Source organism: Artibeus jamaicensis, unplaced genomic scaffold, assembly GCF_021234435.1.
Source record: "Artibeus jamaicensis isolate MK-2021 breed Jamaican fruit bat unplaced genomic scaffold, CSHL_Jam_final scaffold_474, whole genome shotgun sequence".
Taxonomy (NCBI): domain Eukaryota; kingdom Metazoa; phylum Chordata; class Mammalia; order Chiroptera; family Phyllostomidae; genus Artibeus; species Artibeus jamaicensis.
This window is the reverse complement of record NW_026522046.1, coordinates 7,429,042-7,445,690: the sequence shown is the minus strand read 5'-3', so window position 1 is coordinate 7,445,690 and position 16,649 is coordinate 7,429,042. Positions and strand designations below refer to the sequence as shown.

Genomic DNA, 16,649 nt, shown 5'->3' with positions numbered 1-16,649 from the left:
CAGATGTCTATGTTGTATAAGTAGACCTGATAGGTGAAGATTGTTGGTTTTTGTTATTGCTTCTGCTGTGGTTATTTAATAGCAGTTTCTTGGTTTAAGGATTCTTCAAAACAGGTTTCCTGTTTAAAAAATTGATAGGTCAAAGCATGTGACGTAAATAAAGCTTCAGTCCATTTGTTTTAATGATAATGCTATTGCTTTTTTGATTCTGAATCTTTTTTTTTTAAGATTTTCTTTTATTTTTTATCCTCACCCGAGGACATTATTTTATTGCAGAGAGAGAGAAACACTGACTCGGTTGCCTTCTCCTACAGGCCCTAACTGGGAACTGAACCATGACCCTTTGGTCTATGGGGTGATGCTCCAACTAAGCCACGCCAGCCAGGGCTGAAGCTTTTTTTATTGTTATTTTGAGGGTTTTTCTTTAAAGTTTGAAAACTTTTCTGTTATGGAGGAACTAGATCACATATAAGAATAAGAAGCACAAATTTATATTGATCACTGTGAACTCTAAAGATGATGTTTTTCTTAAAGAAATGTGATAATATTTAATTATACGACTATAATTAAATAGCTTAGCTCTTTTATATGTAATGCTTGTGCTTCTTTTTTAATAAAATATTTGGGATTTTAAGGTAACTCAGAAGCTAGTATAGTTGGTGTAAAAATGTTGTGATTTATTTTCAAATACTGTTTTGCGCCAAAACCAACTTCTAAAAGTTATAAAGCATTTGTTTGTTTTGTTTCCCGAGGTCTCGTCAGTTTGTGTCACCAAAGGAGCCTCTTTCATATGAGTCCTGTGTGTTGTCAGTTCTTCCTCCGAATGCCACATGGCACTTTTTTCCAACTTAAATACCCACTTTGTTTTGTACCTGTAGATGTAACATAAATCCAGACAGAATAGAAAAGAGGTTTTGAATTTCAAACTTTCTTAGGGTATGAGAGTTTTTATTTTTAAATAATTAAAAATTGTGTGCTTCCAAAGCCCACATCAGGTGGCCAGAATAGCATTAACCTGTCTTGATTCCTTTGCCTGAAACAAGATGAGATCTGAGGAGAAAGCAGCAGGCAAGCATCAAAGGGTTGAGGGTGTGAACAGGTAGTCTGGATGACTGCAGAAAATGTACTACGTGCCAAAAGTTTCTGAACCCTGGCATGTATCCTAGTTGTTAGAGAGTTCAGATTGTATTTCGCAGTGCCATAGAATTGCTGACAATGCTTGTTAGAAATAGTTTGAAACTATACTTGAATTTAACAATAACAGTATAGTTATACAATTAATTTGGTAACAGATGTTTTATTTTGACTCTTGTTAAAAAGAGGTGTTGTGGAAACAAAGATTTTCTTGTGTCATTTAAAAATACAGAATATCGAAATGGGGAACTGATTACAAAAGCAAAACTTTTGGGTAAGTGATTTTAAACTTCTTTACATTATGAAAACTATGCTCACTTTTATCAGAAAAAAATCCACATATGCAAATTGGCATACAGAGAATCACAGACCTGAACCCATTTATGGACCCTGCTATAAGTCATTTTATTTATTTATGGACAGTCGTATTCTGTTTTTATTTAGTTTGTGGCTAATGTAATTTGTTGCAGAGAAGATGATACCAATGAACTGAATAGGTTCAATTTCTATAAGGGGCATTTGGCTGTACTTATACTACAGTCACAAATATAAACTTAACTATATTATGTATACAAAAGAATATACACACATAATGTACATGTCATTGATTATAGCATGAGTGGATGAGATAATGTGAATTAATCAGAACTGAGAAAATTCAAAATGTGTAAGTGAATGTTATGGCTTCTTTGGGACTAAGGAAAACTTATTCTCCTGGAATTGTCATCTTATTTTAAATTATGTTATCTTGGAATATGGTGATGCTGAATTCAAGTTCAGTTTAATTGAAAACTGATTTTATTTTTTTGAACATTTCAATGTATCATCTTAATTGAGAAGAATCTCAGGAGTTCCCATGCTTGAGTATGTGATCACTGGTAATTTTAGTCATGAATTAAGTAGTGCAGTAGTATGTATATTACATATGTGTATATATGTATATATATGTATGTTTTGGGAGGGTTTTTGTTTATTATTTTTTATTCTTAAGTTCAGGTGAACATAGTAAATTCCATTCTTGGTGGAATTTCACAAAAAATAAAATTCTATATCACTGGTTCTCGGTCTCAGTTGTCTTGACATCTTGTTAAAGATTTATATATCTTTTAGAGCCTCAAATTTAGTTTGTTTTTTCTTTAATTTATCCCAAAAGCTTACATGCATGGTATGTAACTTAGTGTTATTTAATATGGTTAGAGTAGGTACTGAATGAATATCCTTCATGCAATTTAATGCTCATTACTCGTGTGTTTCTCTTGTATCTTTATGAACTTTATAAGCAAACTTTCTATGAACCCCCTTTGAGAAATAAAACCATAGACTACAGCCTTAGAATTCAAGCTGTTTGTTCTTTTATTGTTTTGAACATGTTATGATGTGTTTGAGTATACAGTATAACAAATCCTATATACCTTTATGGTTTAATATAGTAATGGTTTAAATTAGTATGGTTTAAATATTTGTTGAATTAGTAAGTGTCTTGTACCTTTAAGATAAACAGTGAGTTTCAGCTCTGATTTTAAGACCTGCCTCCCCCACCCCCATAAGTTATTACAAGGCAACACTGGTAAAATCTTTAATAGGAAATAAATACACATGCCACATTTTATCCTTGAAGAAATTGATTTTGAAATTAGACACATAATGGCACATTCACATCCACAGAATATGGTCATCACTATAAATAGCATAAACAAATAAAATTTAACTTCATAGGTGTTTTTTATCAAGCATACATTTAATTCACAGCCCCATACTAGCTGTTTCTAAGATCACAGAATAATGTTTAAAAAGCAGAATAACAGCAGTTGAAAAACCATACATTGTACTGTTAATATTCTGATGTGCTAAATAAAATATCACTCTAGGTAATATGGAAATTTCCACTATTTGTGTGTCTGTGCTTAATGGAAATTTTACAGGCATGCTAAGCATCAAATGGTAGCCACATTACTTAGTAAATTACTAAGTTAGAGTCCTTAATATTTAAAAATGGATTATTCTACTTTGTAAATACCAAGTTTAACTGACCTTTTAATAAATTAATAGTACTAATAAATAACCCTTGACCACCATAAAAAGAAAAAGAAAGAAAGAAAATGTAAGAAATTTCAAGTCATTGCCTGTTAGACCCAAGAAAAGGTCTTGCCATTTGGTGACTACTTTTAGTCTGTCGGGGATTCCAGGACCTACATGTGGAAAGAGTACACTACTGTAGTAATGAAGCATCAGTATTCTTATCAGTGAAAACCTTTCCAGTAGAGATCATCACTAAATGAACTTTGAGAGATGGTTGTTTAAATGCGAGGCCAGAATTATAGTATATCCATATTTCAGGGAGTCTGTTGATAATGGAATTAGCACAAAGAGATGGAATGAACTGGGGCAGGACACAACACATTTTAAATCCTCTGAGAGCAAAATTCTTTGAAAACAAATTGCTGTGGGTGTGGAAGAAATAAAATATAAACTTTTTCATCACATGTGTAGTTGCTATCTAGGTCTTGCTTATTCAGGACTTCCACATTGCTAACTAGTAATTCATCCTAGGAGCAAGACAAAAAACCTCCAGGAATGAAAGGGAAGGAAAGAAGCCTCGTCCTCAAATGCCTCTGTAGATCTCCTACATGACATTTTTTTCTGTTTCTTGTGGTAGCATTTCTGATCGTATGGACTGGTTTTCATGACCAGAGATATTACCTAGTTAATTTTATATCTGAATAAAATGTTTCTGTTTACCTGTGAAAGAAAAAAATGTGGCTTTAACTCTGCTCAAAAGAAATAGTCTGTAGTTCAAGGCCAATAATAATGTGTAATTTGGCAGTTAAATAAAACTAAATGTAAAGAATTGTAACAATTAACTTTGTTGACCACTATTGCTTTTTTTTTTTTTGCATCTTAGGGTTTTGACCCACCACATCAAAGTGACACAAGAACTATTTACATAGCCAACAGGTTTCCTCAGAATGGCCTTTACACACCTCAGAAATTTATAGATAACCGGATCATTTCATCCAAGGTAAGAATGAACACTTTTATTAAAAGTATGGATAAGTATCACTTTGTTTTGAAAAGTCATTTATTTGTGTATTCTAGTACACATTTATAGCCTTAAAAATTCAAGGAAATGGTCAGTTTAGAGTTAACCAAAATTTGTGAACTGTAAAATAAAAGGAGTTTCCAATTGCTAATAGCAGGTAGCCAACATACTAGAAGTTATCCTTAGTTGCAGTTAAAATAATGAGCTAATATTTATGCTATGTGCCCGGCACTGTATTAGATACTATTTCTCATATTATTTAATCCTTACAACAACTCTGAGATAGCTTGACAAATTATACTCATTTTGTATCATTTTTGTCCATTGAGATGCTGGGAAGTAATTTACTGAGGTTTGCACATTAGTAACTGATGAGATTGGAGTTTGAACTCACTTCTGTGCAACTATAAAATAGCCTGACTTCCTCCAGCTTTATCATTCTTCTATAAACTTTTTATAGTACCAGGTACTGCTTTACTCTTACATGTTCTTCTTTGTTTAACTTTTAGGATGTCTTAGTTTATTTTGAAACTTGAAGATGACAGAGTAATGCTGTCCAGTAGACTTTTCTCTCATGATGGAAATGTTTTCTACACTAATATAGCCACTAGCCACATGGGGCTATTTAGGTTTTGAAATGTGGCTAATGCAACTGAAGAATTGAATTTTTATTTATTTTCAGTTATATGTCAATAACCGCATACAACTAGTGGTTACCTTATTGCATAGTGCCAGTATAGAGCTTGTGAGTCAAAGAAATTAAGGGTAAAGTTTTGTTTTTGTTTTTTTTTTCTTTTTAAAATATTTTATTTATTTATCTTTAGAGAGGAAGGGAAGGAGAGAAGGAGAGAAATATCAATGTATGGTTGCCTCTCATGAGTCCCCTGCTGGGAACTGGCCTGCAACCTAGGCATGTGCCCTGACTGGGAATTGAACGGCAATACTCTGGTTCGCAGGCCCGTGCTCAATCCATGAGCTACACCAGCCAGGGCCAAGTTTTGTTTTTAGACCATAACTATTGCTTGATAGACCACCTTAAGAAGCATTTTTGTATTGCTCTTTTCTTCCCTTCTACAGTGACTAATAATTTTCTTTCTAATCCTGATCTCATTTTTCCCAAGGATGTTGTCTTTGACCAGTGGTTCCTTTGCTCTACCCTTCTTTTTTTCAGTCTTCACATTATTTACTTGTACAGCACACCCATTAGTGACATCTCTCGGTGTTCTAAAGCAGCGAACAGAAAGGAAGTAATAGAGAAGCTTTAGATTAATGACATAGTTTATAATAAAAGTCCTTCTCGAGAATTTTAAGATTTCAAAAAAAAAAACCTTTCAGTATAATTTATGTACATTAAATTCCCCAATTGTAAGTGTACAATTTGATGAATTTTGACAGATGTGTAACATCATATGACCACCACCACAGTCAAGATGTGGAATATGTTCACCACTCCGAAAACTAGGAGCCAGTCCCTTTCTCCTTTCTTCTAGCAGTAGGAGCCACTGGTCCACTTTCTGTAGCTAGTTTTGTCTTTTCTGAATTTGAAGTAAATGAAGTCACACAGTATGAATCTTTTGTGTCTGACTTGTTTTCACTTAATACTCTAGAGATTCAACTTTGTCATTGGCAAGTTGAGTTGATATTGTCAATATCAGTAGTTCATTCCTTTCTAGTGCATAGTTTAGCCTTCAGTCTGCATTTTGGATATTGTATGTTCTGAATTTTGGGGTGTGTGTGTGTATGTGTGTATGTGTAGTTCTTTCACTACCAGTATTTTCTTGTTACATTTTTATCTACTTTTCCAGTCCTGAGCTCTGATCTCTGTCGTATTTTGTTCAGGGCGTAGTTTTCCCCTCGGTGTGCTGCCTTTGTTCTGAGAGTGTGGATAGTGTCTCCAGGCTAAGAATCCATGGTATACAATTCATACTCCTTCCATTTGCAATTAAAAAAAAAAATTTAAATCCTCTTTCAGCTTCTGATATTTTGGATATTTTCCAGATCTTTAAATAATTTTTCTAAGTCTAGTTTTTGTAATTCTTATCTGCTAGAACTCCTCTTGCATGTCCTGGAAAACTTTTGGGATTAATTATCTTTGTATGACTGTTTTCATATGCAGTAGTGTCAGGTTTAATGTTTTTGACTGCTGCTTCAAAAATACAGATGTTGAAATAAACATTTCCTTGAGAACTCTTTCATTATTCCTTTATTGTTATTACTTCCTTCTTTAAAAAAAATTTTTTTATTTTAATTGTTGTTCAAGTAGTTTTCTTTTACTCTTATCCAAGCCCACCCACCCACCCAGCCTATTATTACTTGCTTCTTATTCCACTACTGCTTTCTTAAACTACTTGCAAGCTGTATTACCTGCTGTTCCATAAACTTATGCTGAATTTCCCCACCACTGTATTTTTGCTATGATTTTGTGTTGATAACCACAATTTTAAAAAATGTAGTTTATGTTCTTGTAGAAAAGTAGAATTCATGTTTTTTTACCACAATTTCAAGGATGTAGACATTTATACAGTGTAAATTGTTTTTCTGACCATAAATGAAGCTCGCTTCTGTCAGTCCCTTTTCACTACCCTTTACTCTACCGTTATTCAGACCGTATTACCCTTTAGCCCACAAAGCCATAGTGAACTTTCCTCTTCTTTACCTTTGTTCATACTGTCCTTCCTTCCTGAAGTGTTCTTCCTGTATTTGCTCTCTATTTTCAGCCTGTGAATGTTCCTCTCTCAAAGCCCATGTCAAGTATGACCTTCTTTACTAAAGTTTTCTTTCTCAGTGACTGCTTTTCCTTTTAATTCTTTGTGTTCAGCTGTTGCTTCATTTATTTTATTTTTGAATTGCAGCTGTTACTATTTGTTTTTCATCTCCTATATTTAATATTGAGTTTATCACTGTTCCTCCTATAAAGTGTGTCTCCCACATTGTAGTGCATGCAAGATATCTGTTGGTTTAATTTAATTTATCATGGTAACTTCTTATTTTAAATTTAAATTTCTTTGCAAAAGATTTAATTTTATATCTGTGTTTTGCTTTTCTTACTAATGTTAGACCATATGAGGAAAAAAGGTCAGTTATGCATCACATACATAACTGCAGAGAAGTTATACTTCTAATTCACTTTTCTTGACTATTATTACATAATTTAAAATCTTAAAACCATAATGATTTTCTTAGAGTATTTTCATATTGTTTACTATTATTTTACCAGCTTCCTTCCCTAGATGACAGGGCAAGCACAGAATTTAGACTCATTCAGTCTATTAATATGTTTGTATTTTAGAAAACCTGCAGACAACTATTCCTAACATTTATAAGTGAGTTTTCATAAGCAATTTTTATTTATTCTGAGTTTTTTCATTGCATAATTGAGCTATCCAAAGACCATGTTCTGAACCCAACTACTTTACTGCCAATTTATATAGTTTCTCTTTTTAGGATTCTGGAAGACAAAATATATTGTCACTGTTACTATTTGAATAGACTGATGCCCTGGATAGTAGTTAATACTTAAAAACACTTAAGTATTGTCAACCTAATTCTTACAACATTTACACGTTTGATTTGATGATTGGGAAGGTACATGGAATACTCTGACCCCTACAGGGACAACTGTATTTTTACTCTGTTTAAGATCAGCTGAAGGTGATTTGAGCCAGTTACCATTTCATATGTAGGTATTGAACAGTAACTTCTTTTGGTTCCAGGAAGGGTCTACCTCTCTTCTCTCTAGAGCTTAATTCCCAATCCCAGAATCTGGAGCCACTGGTTCTACTATACAAAAATAGGTTTTAGGTATCCAAGGTTAGGACTGAAAAATATAATTTCACCTAAGGAAGAAGGCTTGTTAGGTATTGTACAAGTCTTTGTATACCCTTGAGTCAAATAGGCTTTTGTGAGCTCTTCTGGAAACCCAGCCATATTTATAAAATTGTTCATATAGGGGAGAAAGTTTTAAGTCTTAAACCAACTGATTAAGGAAGCGAATTTTTCACATACAAAATTTTATAAATTAGAACCATCTTACATCACACCACAGAAAATTAGGTAAAACATTTCTTTAAATGTCTTGAATAGTCAGCCTAATAATCATTTAGGCTTCATTGTCTGACATCAGTATACTTTGCTGAAAGAGAAAAATGATTTCTACTATATTTATCTTCTATCCTATTCAAGTTTTGATCTCTAGCTATGTGTCAAGTAGTAGTATAAGTGCTGGATAGATCCATAAATAAAACAGTGCTCCTACCCTCAGATTATATACTCTACTGGGAGAATGTATGCAGGGTAAGGTAACAGTGCTATAAACTGTTACTCTGTTTATAAATGAAGTTTTGTTGTGAGTAGTGAGTGACACAAGTGAAATTTGTACCATATATGTACCCTCCTCCTATGAGTTAGTTAATAATATACCAGATACATAGTAATTAATATGAGCCAGGTTTTGTCTTAAGTGCTTTATAAATTTATTAGTTCATTTAATCTTTACAATAATACAATTATAAAATACAACATGATGATTACTGCCCTCCTTTTATAGAGGTAAAAAAGTGGGGCACAGAGAGATTAAGTCCAGGATCATTTAGTGACCTTGAATTAGGATGTAGGCCCCAGCAGTTTAACCTACTACCATCTATATTCTTTTTTTAAATATATTTTATTGATTATGCCTTTACAGTTGTTCTATTCCCCCCTTCACTCCCCTCCACCCTGCACACCCCTTCCCCACCATTCCCCCCCTTTATTTTATGACCATGTGTCTCAAGTTCTTTAGATTCTATATTTCCCCTGCTATTCTTGCCCTCGCCCTATCTATTTTCTACCTACCATCTATGCTACTTATTTTCTGTACCTTCTTTCCCCTTCTCCTCCTCCCACTCCCCTGTTGCTAACCCTCCATGTGATCTTCATTTCTGTGGTTCCCTTCCTGATCTAGCTGTCCTCTTAGTTTGCTTTTGTTTTAGGTGTGGTTGTTAATAACTGAGTTTGCTGTGCTTTCACTGTTCATCTTTTTCATCTTCTTTTTCTTAGATAAGTCCCTTTAATATTTCATATAATAAGGGCTTGGTGATGATGAACTCCTTGAACTTGACCTTATCTGAGAAACACTTTATCTGCCCTTCCATTCTAAACGAAAGCTTTGCTGGATAGAGCAATCTTGGTTGTAGGTCTTTGGATTTCATGACTTGGAATACTTCTTTCCAGCCCCTTCTTGCCTGCAAGGTCTCTTCTGAGATATCAGCTGACAGTTTGATGGGAACTCCTTTGTAGGTGACTGTCCCCTTATCTCTTGCTGCTTCTAGGAGTCTTTCCTTCAGTTTAATCTTGGCTAATGTAATATGATATACCTTGGTGTATTCCTTCTTGGTTCCACTTTCTTTGGGACTCTCTGAGCTTCCTGGACTTCCTAGAAGTGTATTTTCTTTGCCAGATTGGGGAAGTTCTCCTTTATTATTTGTTTGAGTAAGGTTTCCACTCGTGACTGTTCCTCTCCCCCTTCTGGTACCCCTATAATTCGGATGTTGGAGCATTTAAAGATGACCTGGAGGTTCCTAAGCCTCTCCTCATTTTTTTGAATTCTTGTTTCTTCATATTTTTCTGTTTGGTCATTTTTTTCTTCCTTCTGGTACACTCCCTGGATTTGAGTCCCAGTTTTCTTTCCATCACTATTGGTTTCCTGTGCGTTTCCCTTCATTTCAATTAGTTTAGCCTTCATTTGTTCCTCTAATTTGTGACTAAAATCAACCAGTTCTGTGAGCATCCTGATCACCAGTGTTTTGAACTGTGCATCTGATAGGTTGGCAATTTCTTGTTTGTTTAGAGTTATCGGGTCTTGGGCTTTGAGTTCTTCTTGAGCCATGTTTTGGTCTGTTCGCACCTGTTACATATGAGAAGCGGAGCCCTAGGTGTTCACCAGGGTGGAGCCACCCAGGTTGCTGGTTTGTGACGCTGTATGTGGGGGCGGGGTCAAAGAGGGGCAAAGGTGGTCCCCTCTGCTGCTTCCTGCCGCTGGGGCCTGCTCAGTCTGTGTCACTGCTTGCTACTTTGCTGGTTTATCTGCATGTGAATGTGTGACTGCGGTCAGCCTGCCACCTTGCGCCCTCACTGGGTCTGCCCATGGCTGCCTGTATGCCTGGGTCGGGGGATCTTTCCTGCCCAACCCTGCTCCGCTGCTGGCTCCGCCCCTCTTACTGGTCTAGCTGAAAGGTTCAGAGTTGTCTGAGTTCGGACTTCCCTATAGTTCAATTTTCTGTGTTTTGGCTGCGTTTTTTGTTACTAAAACTTTGTTATCTTTAAACTTGGTTGTGCGAGAAGGGATAGTGTTTCCACCTATGCCTCCATCTTGGTGGAAGTCCTCCTACTATCTATATTCTTAACCATCATACTTTATACTGTTTTAATTTAAAACTGACATTGTGACAGATTTTCATGTTCTGTATGAGATTTTCCTGGTGAGTAAGTATTCCAGTGATACTTATCTAAAGTATTTTTTAAATCTTTTTCACATTATGGGTTATTTTTCCATATTCAATATTTACCAACAAGTAATCGAATAATTGTACCATTTCTTCTATTTCTGACAATGAGCTATGTAAAAATATAAAACAGATTGTACCTAGTGTAAGCATTTCTATCAGTTCATATTTATCTTTACCATTAGGTTTAGTTTTGTGCATTAATCAAAGTGCAAAATAAATGATTAAAGTATGAATGCGATTTGACTTTGGATGGTGGGCACACAATCTAATCATGCATCATAGAAACGTATACTTAAACCTACATAATCTTATTAACCAATATTGCCATAAATTTTTTTTACAAAAATGTTATTTCAGATCTGCTGTCTCTAGCTTCTAAAAAATCAAGAATTTAGTAGCAAAATTTCTGGGTTCTAATTTATCTCATTTTAAAAATTATATCAATTGCTAGTAAATAGTAAAGGAAAGAAAAAGGAGTAAAATAAAAGTCTTGACTCTAAAACCCGACAGTTTCAGTAGCATCAAGAGTTTCATGAGTACTCACTTCAACAAATGCTAAAATTGGATCGATACAGACACGATTCCTATGCCCCTGTGCGTGGATGAAATGCATATGCATGAAGCCTTCTGTGTTTTTTACAAACTTGAGAAAGAAATATGTGCAATACATTTTAATCATTAAAAAAAGAGTTATATGAATTTGTCTAAGAGCTTAATAAATCTGATTTTACTTTTCTTCTATCCATATAGTATATATTCTTTTTAAATATTGATTTGTTTCTCCTCTCTTTTTTTAGTATACTGTGTGGAATTTTGTTCCAAAGAACTTATTTGAACAGTTCAGAAGAGTGGCAAACTTTTATTTTCTTATTATATTTTTGGTTCAGGTAAGCTTTGTCCCTCAGTACATTGTTAAAATTTATAGATAAGGTTTCTAAAAATATATCTCCAGGGGAAAGTTACATTATATTCTAAAAAATTGATTTTGGAACTGTATTTTTTTTCCTGTAGAGCTTCCCCATTGTACTCAGTGAATTATAGTGATTTAACCACATCCTGATTGCTAAAAGCTAGCCAATGAATTTTAAGATTAATTCTATTTTGTTTTATTATTGATGTGCTATGATGCTGATAACCATAACCAAAGCCAAGAAAATGACATCATCTCTCAGATGTTCCAGAACATAAATAGTTTGTCTTTTAATATACAGCATATGTTTTTGGCACATTTCTGCCTGTGGAACCATCTTGGTACAAAGTAAATTTTTCTTTTTTTATGTCAAAAAATTTTTGAGAATCCCCATGAAAATAGATTTTTATCCAGGAGACCATTTTCTTAACTTGAATTTGTATTCATTATAGGCTGTTTAACAGTTTCTTAATCTCACATTTGCTTTTTTCTAATATCAGAATATCAAGAAAAAGGCTTATGAAACATGAGTATTAGTCAAGATTTAAAAATAGTTGTCGTTTTTTTTAAGATTATTTTTTTCTTATAATGCTTGAGCAATCTCAGTGTGGCATTGAATTTTTGTATGAACTCTGAACTTTTCTCTCAGTAGACTCTGGGATTTCAAAAGAAAAAAAAACACTTGGCAAGTTATTACTTTAAAGCTTGAAGAAACATTTACTTTTTCAAAAAAAAATTGTTTTTCTTCATGAACAGAGAAAGAAACTTCTGATTTTTTTAATCATTAGAACACCAGCTTGATTTTCTCAGAAAATTGAGAAATTCATACTAACCATGTCCACATGGCAGACATTTGTGAAATTACCAACTAAAATCAGGAATTCAGCTTGTCTCTGCAATAGAACAAATGTAATTGGCCTCTGTGGTATAAAGGAGCATTAATAAATCATAGATCCATGTTCTAACTAGCCAAACATAATCACTGCAAAAGTTTGTTTATTTCTCCAACAGTTTATTGAAACCTCAGTTATATGATTTAGATAATCACTTCAGCATTGTTTTCTACACTGTACCTCTGGCTCTGCTAGATTTAATAAAATCTCTCATAGAATAAAGACCCTTTCCTTAGTCCCATTCTTTGTTCTGTCTCCCTAAGTGGTGAGTTTATTCTGAATCCCAGAGTAAAAATTGCTGACAGACTTTCCAGCATTTATCAGAATGGGCAAAGAAATGTGAAATAAGAGTCTGAGCAGCTGTAGCTCCACTTCTAGGCAATATTGTGGGAGACCTGAAGCACTCTGTGTGAAGAAGGCGGAGTTGTGACTGAGTCCACTCTAACAGTATTTGTGGGTATGCATGTAATGGCCAACAAAGTGAGCTTGTCAAACTGGACTAAACTATTCTATAGTCACTACTTGATATGTCCCTCCTATTATTTTTTTACTGTGGACTGTGGTGCACATTTTGTATAGTGTTTGTTCTCAGAATTCCCAGTATGTCTAAGATCTAAGATGTTAACAGTGTGATGTGTACAATATAAAATTATAATACTCTGCGTTCTTTTTTTTTAAATCTAGCTTATGATTGATACACCTACCAGCCCAATTACCAGCGGACTTCCATTATTCTTCGTAATAACAGTAACTGCCATAAAACAGGTACGACATGCCTTCTGTTTCTGTCTCCCCCTGGCCATTCATAAGTTGCCAAGTATGTCCACTCCAAAGGAACATTTATTGATGTGAAAAAAATTTTCCATAAAAAGCAGCAAATTTTTTTGGTTTCATGTACAGTAGTAAAATTAAACTAAATTAAGCCACGCTATTATATTTCTGGTGACCCTTAGTATGATTACCATTGTTAAAATATGTTGTTCTCTTGACACACGTAGGAAGCATCTAAAAATAAGCATTTTAGATGTACAAATCAAATTATACATGAAACATTAATATTATAATCATCTTTGTAGAATTTGGCAATAGTTGAAAGAAATACAGTTCAGAAGGAAAATGTTTATGGGGAATAGAGCATGTACTTCTGGTATGAACATTTTGAATAAAAATTGTATAGTGCTTTCCTACTTTTTACCACTTTTCTAAAGTTGATTTTTATATAAAGTTGTACCCTAGGGGAAATAGCTTCAACCAAGTCTTGAATTGGTGTTAAAATCTAGGTGTGGAAAAACAGTATTATTGGGTGAACATGCCAAGTAAGAAATTAAGAAATATGTAGAAATGTTTTATCTTTATAGCTACCACTTCTCAAAACAGCTTAGCAGAGAATCAATTATACAGAGATGGTTCCTTCCACTGGAAAGAGATTTCATTGAATTTTTTTATGTAAATATGATAGATTCTCATTTTTATAAGGTTTAGGGATAAGGTTTAAATTGCATTGGAAATAAAATTGACAGACATCATATAATTCTGTGATGTAGTATATTTTAATAATTATGTTATGTGTATAGTGCGTCAGAATAGCACTTTACTGCTCTCAGTGTTTGATTTCCCTTTCTTCACTGTTCTTTTGGAGACTATGTATGTCAGTAAGCATCCAAATCACTTCATACAGTTACATGCTTACTTGGTTTTTCAGATGCCAAGTAAGTTGGTTTATTTCATTGCAGTGACACATATTTGTCTCTTGGACCTATTTTCCGTACATAGTTTCCTCTTAGGTGATTTCATCCAGTGCAGTGGCTTAAAATGCCATTTACATGTTGATGGTTCTCAAATGTGTATGTATCCTGAAACTATTCCCCGAACTCTGACACAAATATACAACTGTTTGTGCAGCATTTCCACTTGGATAGCTGAGCCTTTTTTCCGACTACCTTGCCTTCATTTGAATGTTTAGCTCTATATGAATTTATTTTTTTAAGATTTTATTTATTTATTTATTTTTAGACAGAGGGGAAGGGAGGGAGAAAGACAGGGAAAGAAACATCAATGTGTGGTTGCCTCTCATGTATCCCCCCACTGGGGACCTGGCCTGCAACCCAGGCGTTTGATCTGACTGGGAATCGAACCAGTGACCCTTTGGTTAGCAGGGCAGCACTCAACACTGAGCCAAACCAGCCAGGGCTACTGAGTATTTTTTTTAAGCAATGTAAAATGTTGCAATACTTCTTTCCCTGGTTCCCCAATATATATTTAGCCAAGTGTAGACTGGGTTTATGTGGAATGTGATGCCATTAACCAGGTTGAAACAAATGCTGGTGAATTTAATATCTGCAAAATAGGAGTGTTTAAAATAATAATAATACCTATTATTATTATTGTTGACATCCTGTTTCCTTCCAACATGAGTTAAGTAAAAACACATAATATCTAAAAGTAAGACACAGAAAGATTATACCTCAAACCTTTATTAGCATGGTTATTAAAGTTAAGTACTAAATTTATGTAGACTTTTTTGACAACTAAAGCAAAAGGAAATATGAAAGGTCATATGAGTTTTAAAAAATTTTATTGATTTGAGAAAGAGAGTGAGAGAGAAAGATTGATTTGTGGTACCACTTATTTATGCATTTGTTGGTTGATTCTTGTATGTGCCCTCAAATGCCCAATCTTGGTGTATTGGTACAACATTCTAACCAACTGAACTACCTGGCCAGGGCCACATAATTTAAATATTTTAAGAATGCTTTGCCAAAAGTTTTCTCCCTGAGAAAAAAATGGCCTTCAAGCAATTTTTAATATTTGCTTTATATTTTATAATGTTATAATATTTTAGGTAGTAGATACACATATTTTAAAAAATAGAAACAGTACAAAATAGCATACAGTAAAAGTAATTTGTACTTCTAACTCCCAGTCTCCTGGTTCTTCTCCCCTGAAAGAACCATTATTTGTACATTATACAGAGTGTTTTCAGAGAAAAGTGTATTTTTCCACAAATAATGGCATAGAACACAACACATTTTGTACCTTACTTTTATCACCTAATGCTATCTGGTATTTTGTTATCTTGTGCTATACTTCGGACTTCTTGGATTTTCACTAAAATATAACACAAGAAGTTTTTCCACTTAAAAAATGCTACTTCTTAACATTTAATCAAAGTGTTCTTTATGAAGTATATTTCTAATTTCCTTTTTAATGATGATCCACATAAACCTCCCATATTTTTAGAAGTATAAATAATAATGGTACTGATCTAGTGTTTAAGAAAGTGGAATAATTCAACCTCAGTTTTAAAATCTTCATTTTTTTCTATTTATTGTCTGTAATAATGCTTACGAATTTATATTTGGATGTTTAAAATATCACTTGTATGTAGAAGCAGTAGAACTTACTGATTGAATAGGTGTCAGGAAAAGGTAAGAGTCAAGGAAAAGGTAGGAGTCAAAAATGACTCCCCCGATTTCTAGTATGAGTAACTCAGTAGATGGTGATGTCATTTGTCAAGATGGGAAACACTGAACATGCAGCAGATTTAGACAATAACATCATCAATTTAGTTTTGAAATGTTTAATGTAATATATTTGTATGCGACATCAAAATGGAGAGGTTAAGAATGTATTTGGATACTCAAGTTTAGAGTCTAAAAGGAAGATATGAACTGGAGGTATAAATTTCATAAATTTTTGAAGACACAGATATAGAAGAATCTTGTAGTGAGAAAGTGATGGGTCAAAAAAAGGCCCATCAAGATGACCTAGAAGGAAGCTCCCGTAAGGAAATTGAGAAGTAACTAAGAGGTAGTATAAAAACCAGGAACGTGAGTGTGATGAAAGCCAAGAGAAGAGAATGTTTCTAGTATGATTGAATGTCAAATTCCTACAAGTACATGCTTCAAAATAGCTTAGTATAATTCTGGTGAGTGAACTGTTTGGGGGCAATTTTTATGTTTCTTTTTGTTGTTTTATAAAAGTATCTTCTAAAACACTCATACTGGTAGGAGGGGTGGAGATAGGCAGCTGGGGCTGAGAGGACTCTCAGCTATGCGCTGGCTGGAGGACTGGACACTCCTACATTTGCATGTGTATCAACTTGGGAGTGAGATTGACCACACAACCCAGGGTTCCAGTGGAGAAAAATAAAGCCTCAAAAACCTGTGGGGGTTGCAGCAGTGGGG

General features: G+C 34.1%; 1 protein-coding gene across 4 annotated transcripts in view; it reads left to right on the top strand.

Moving 5' to 3' along the window:
- Nucleotides 1–16,649, top strand: part of ATP11B (ATPase phospholipid transporting 11B (putative)) — a 106,718-nt gene that overhangs the window by 17,912 nt on the left and 72,157 nt on the right. For all 4 annotated transcript variants that reach the window (XM_053657598.1, XM_053657594.1, XM_053657595.1 and 1 more), the window contains exons 2-4: nucleotides 4,037–4,153; nucleotides 11,457–11,546; nucleotides 13,147–13,227. In XM_053657598.1, coding sequence (XP_053513573.1) covers nucleotides 4,037–4,153; nucleotides 11,457–11,546; nucleotides 13,147–13,227 — 288 coding nt within the window. The remainder of the gene's footprint in view (nucleotides 1–4,036; nucleotides 4,154–11,456; nucleotides 11,547–13,146; nucleotides 13,228–16,649) is intronic.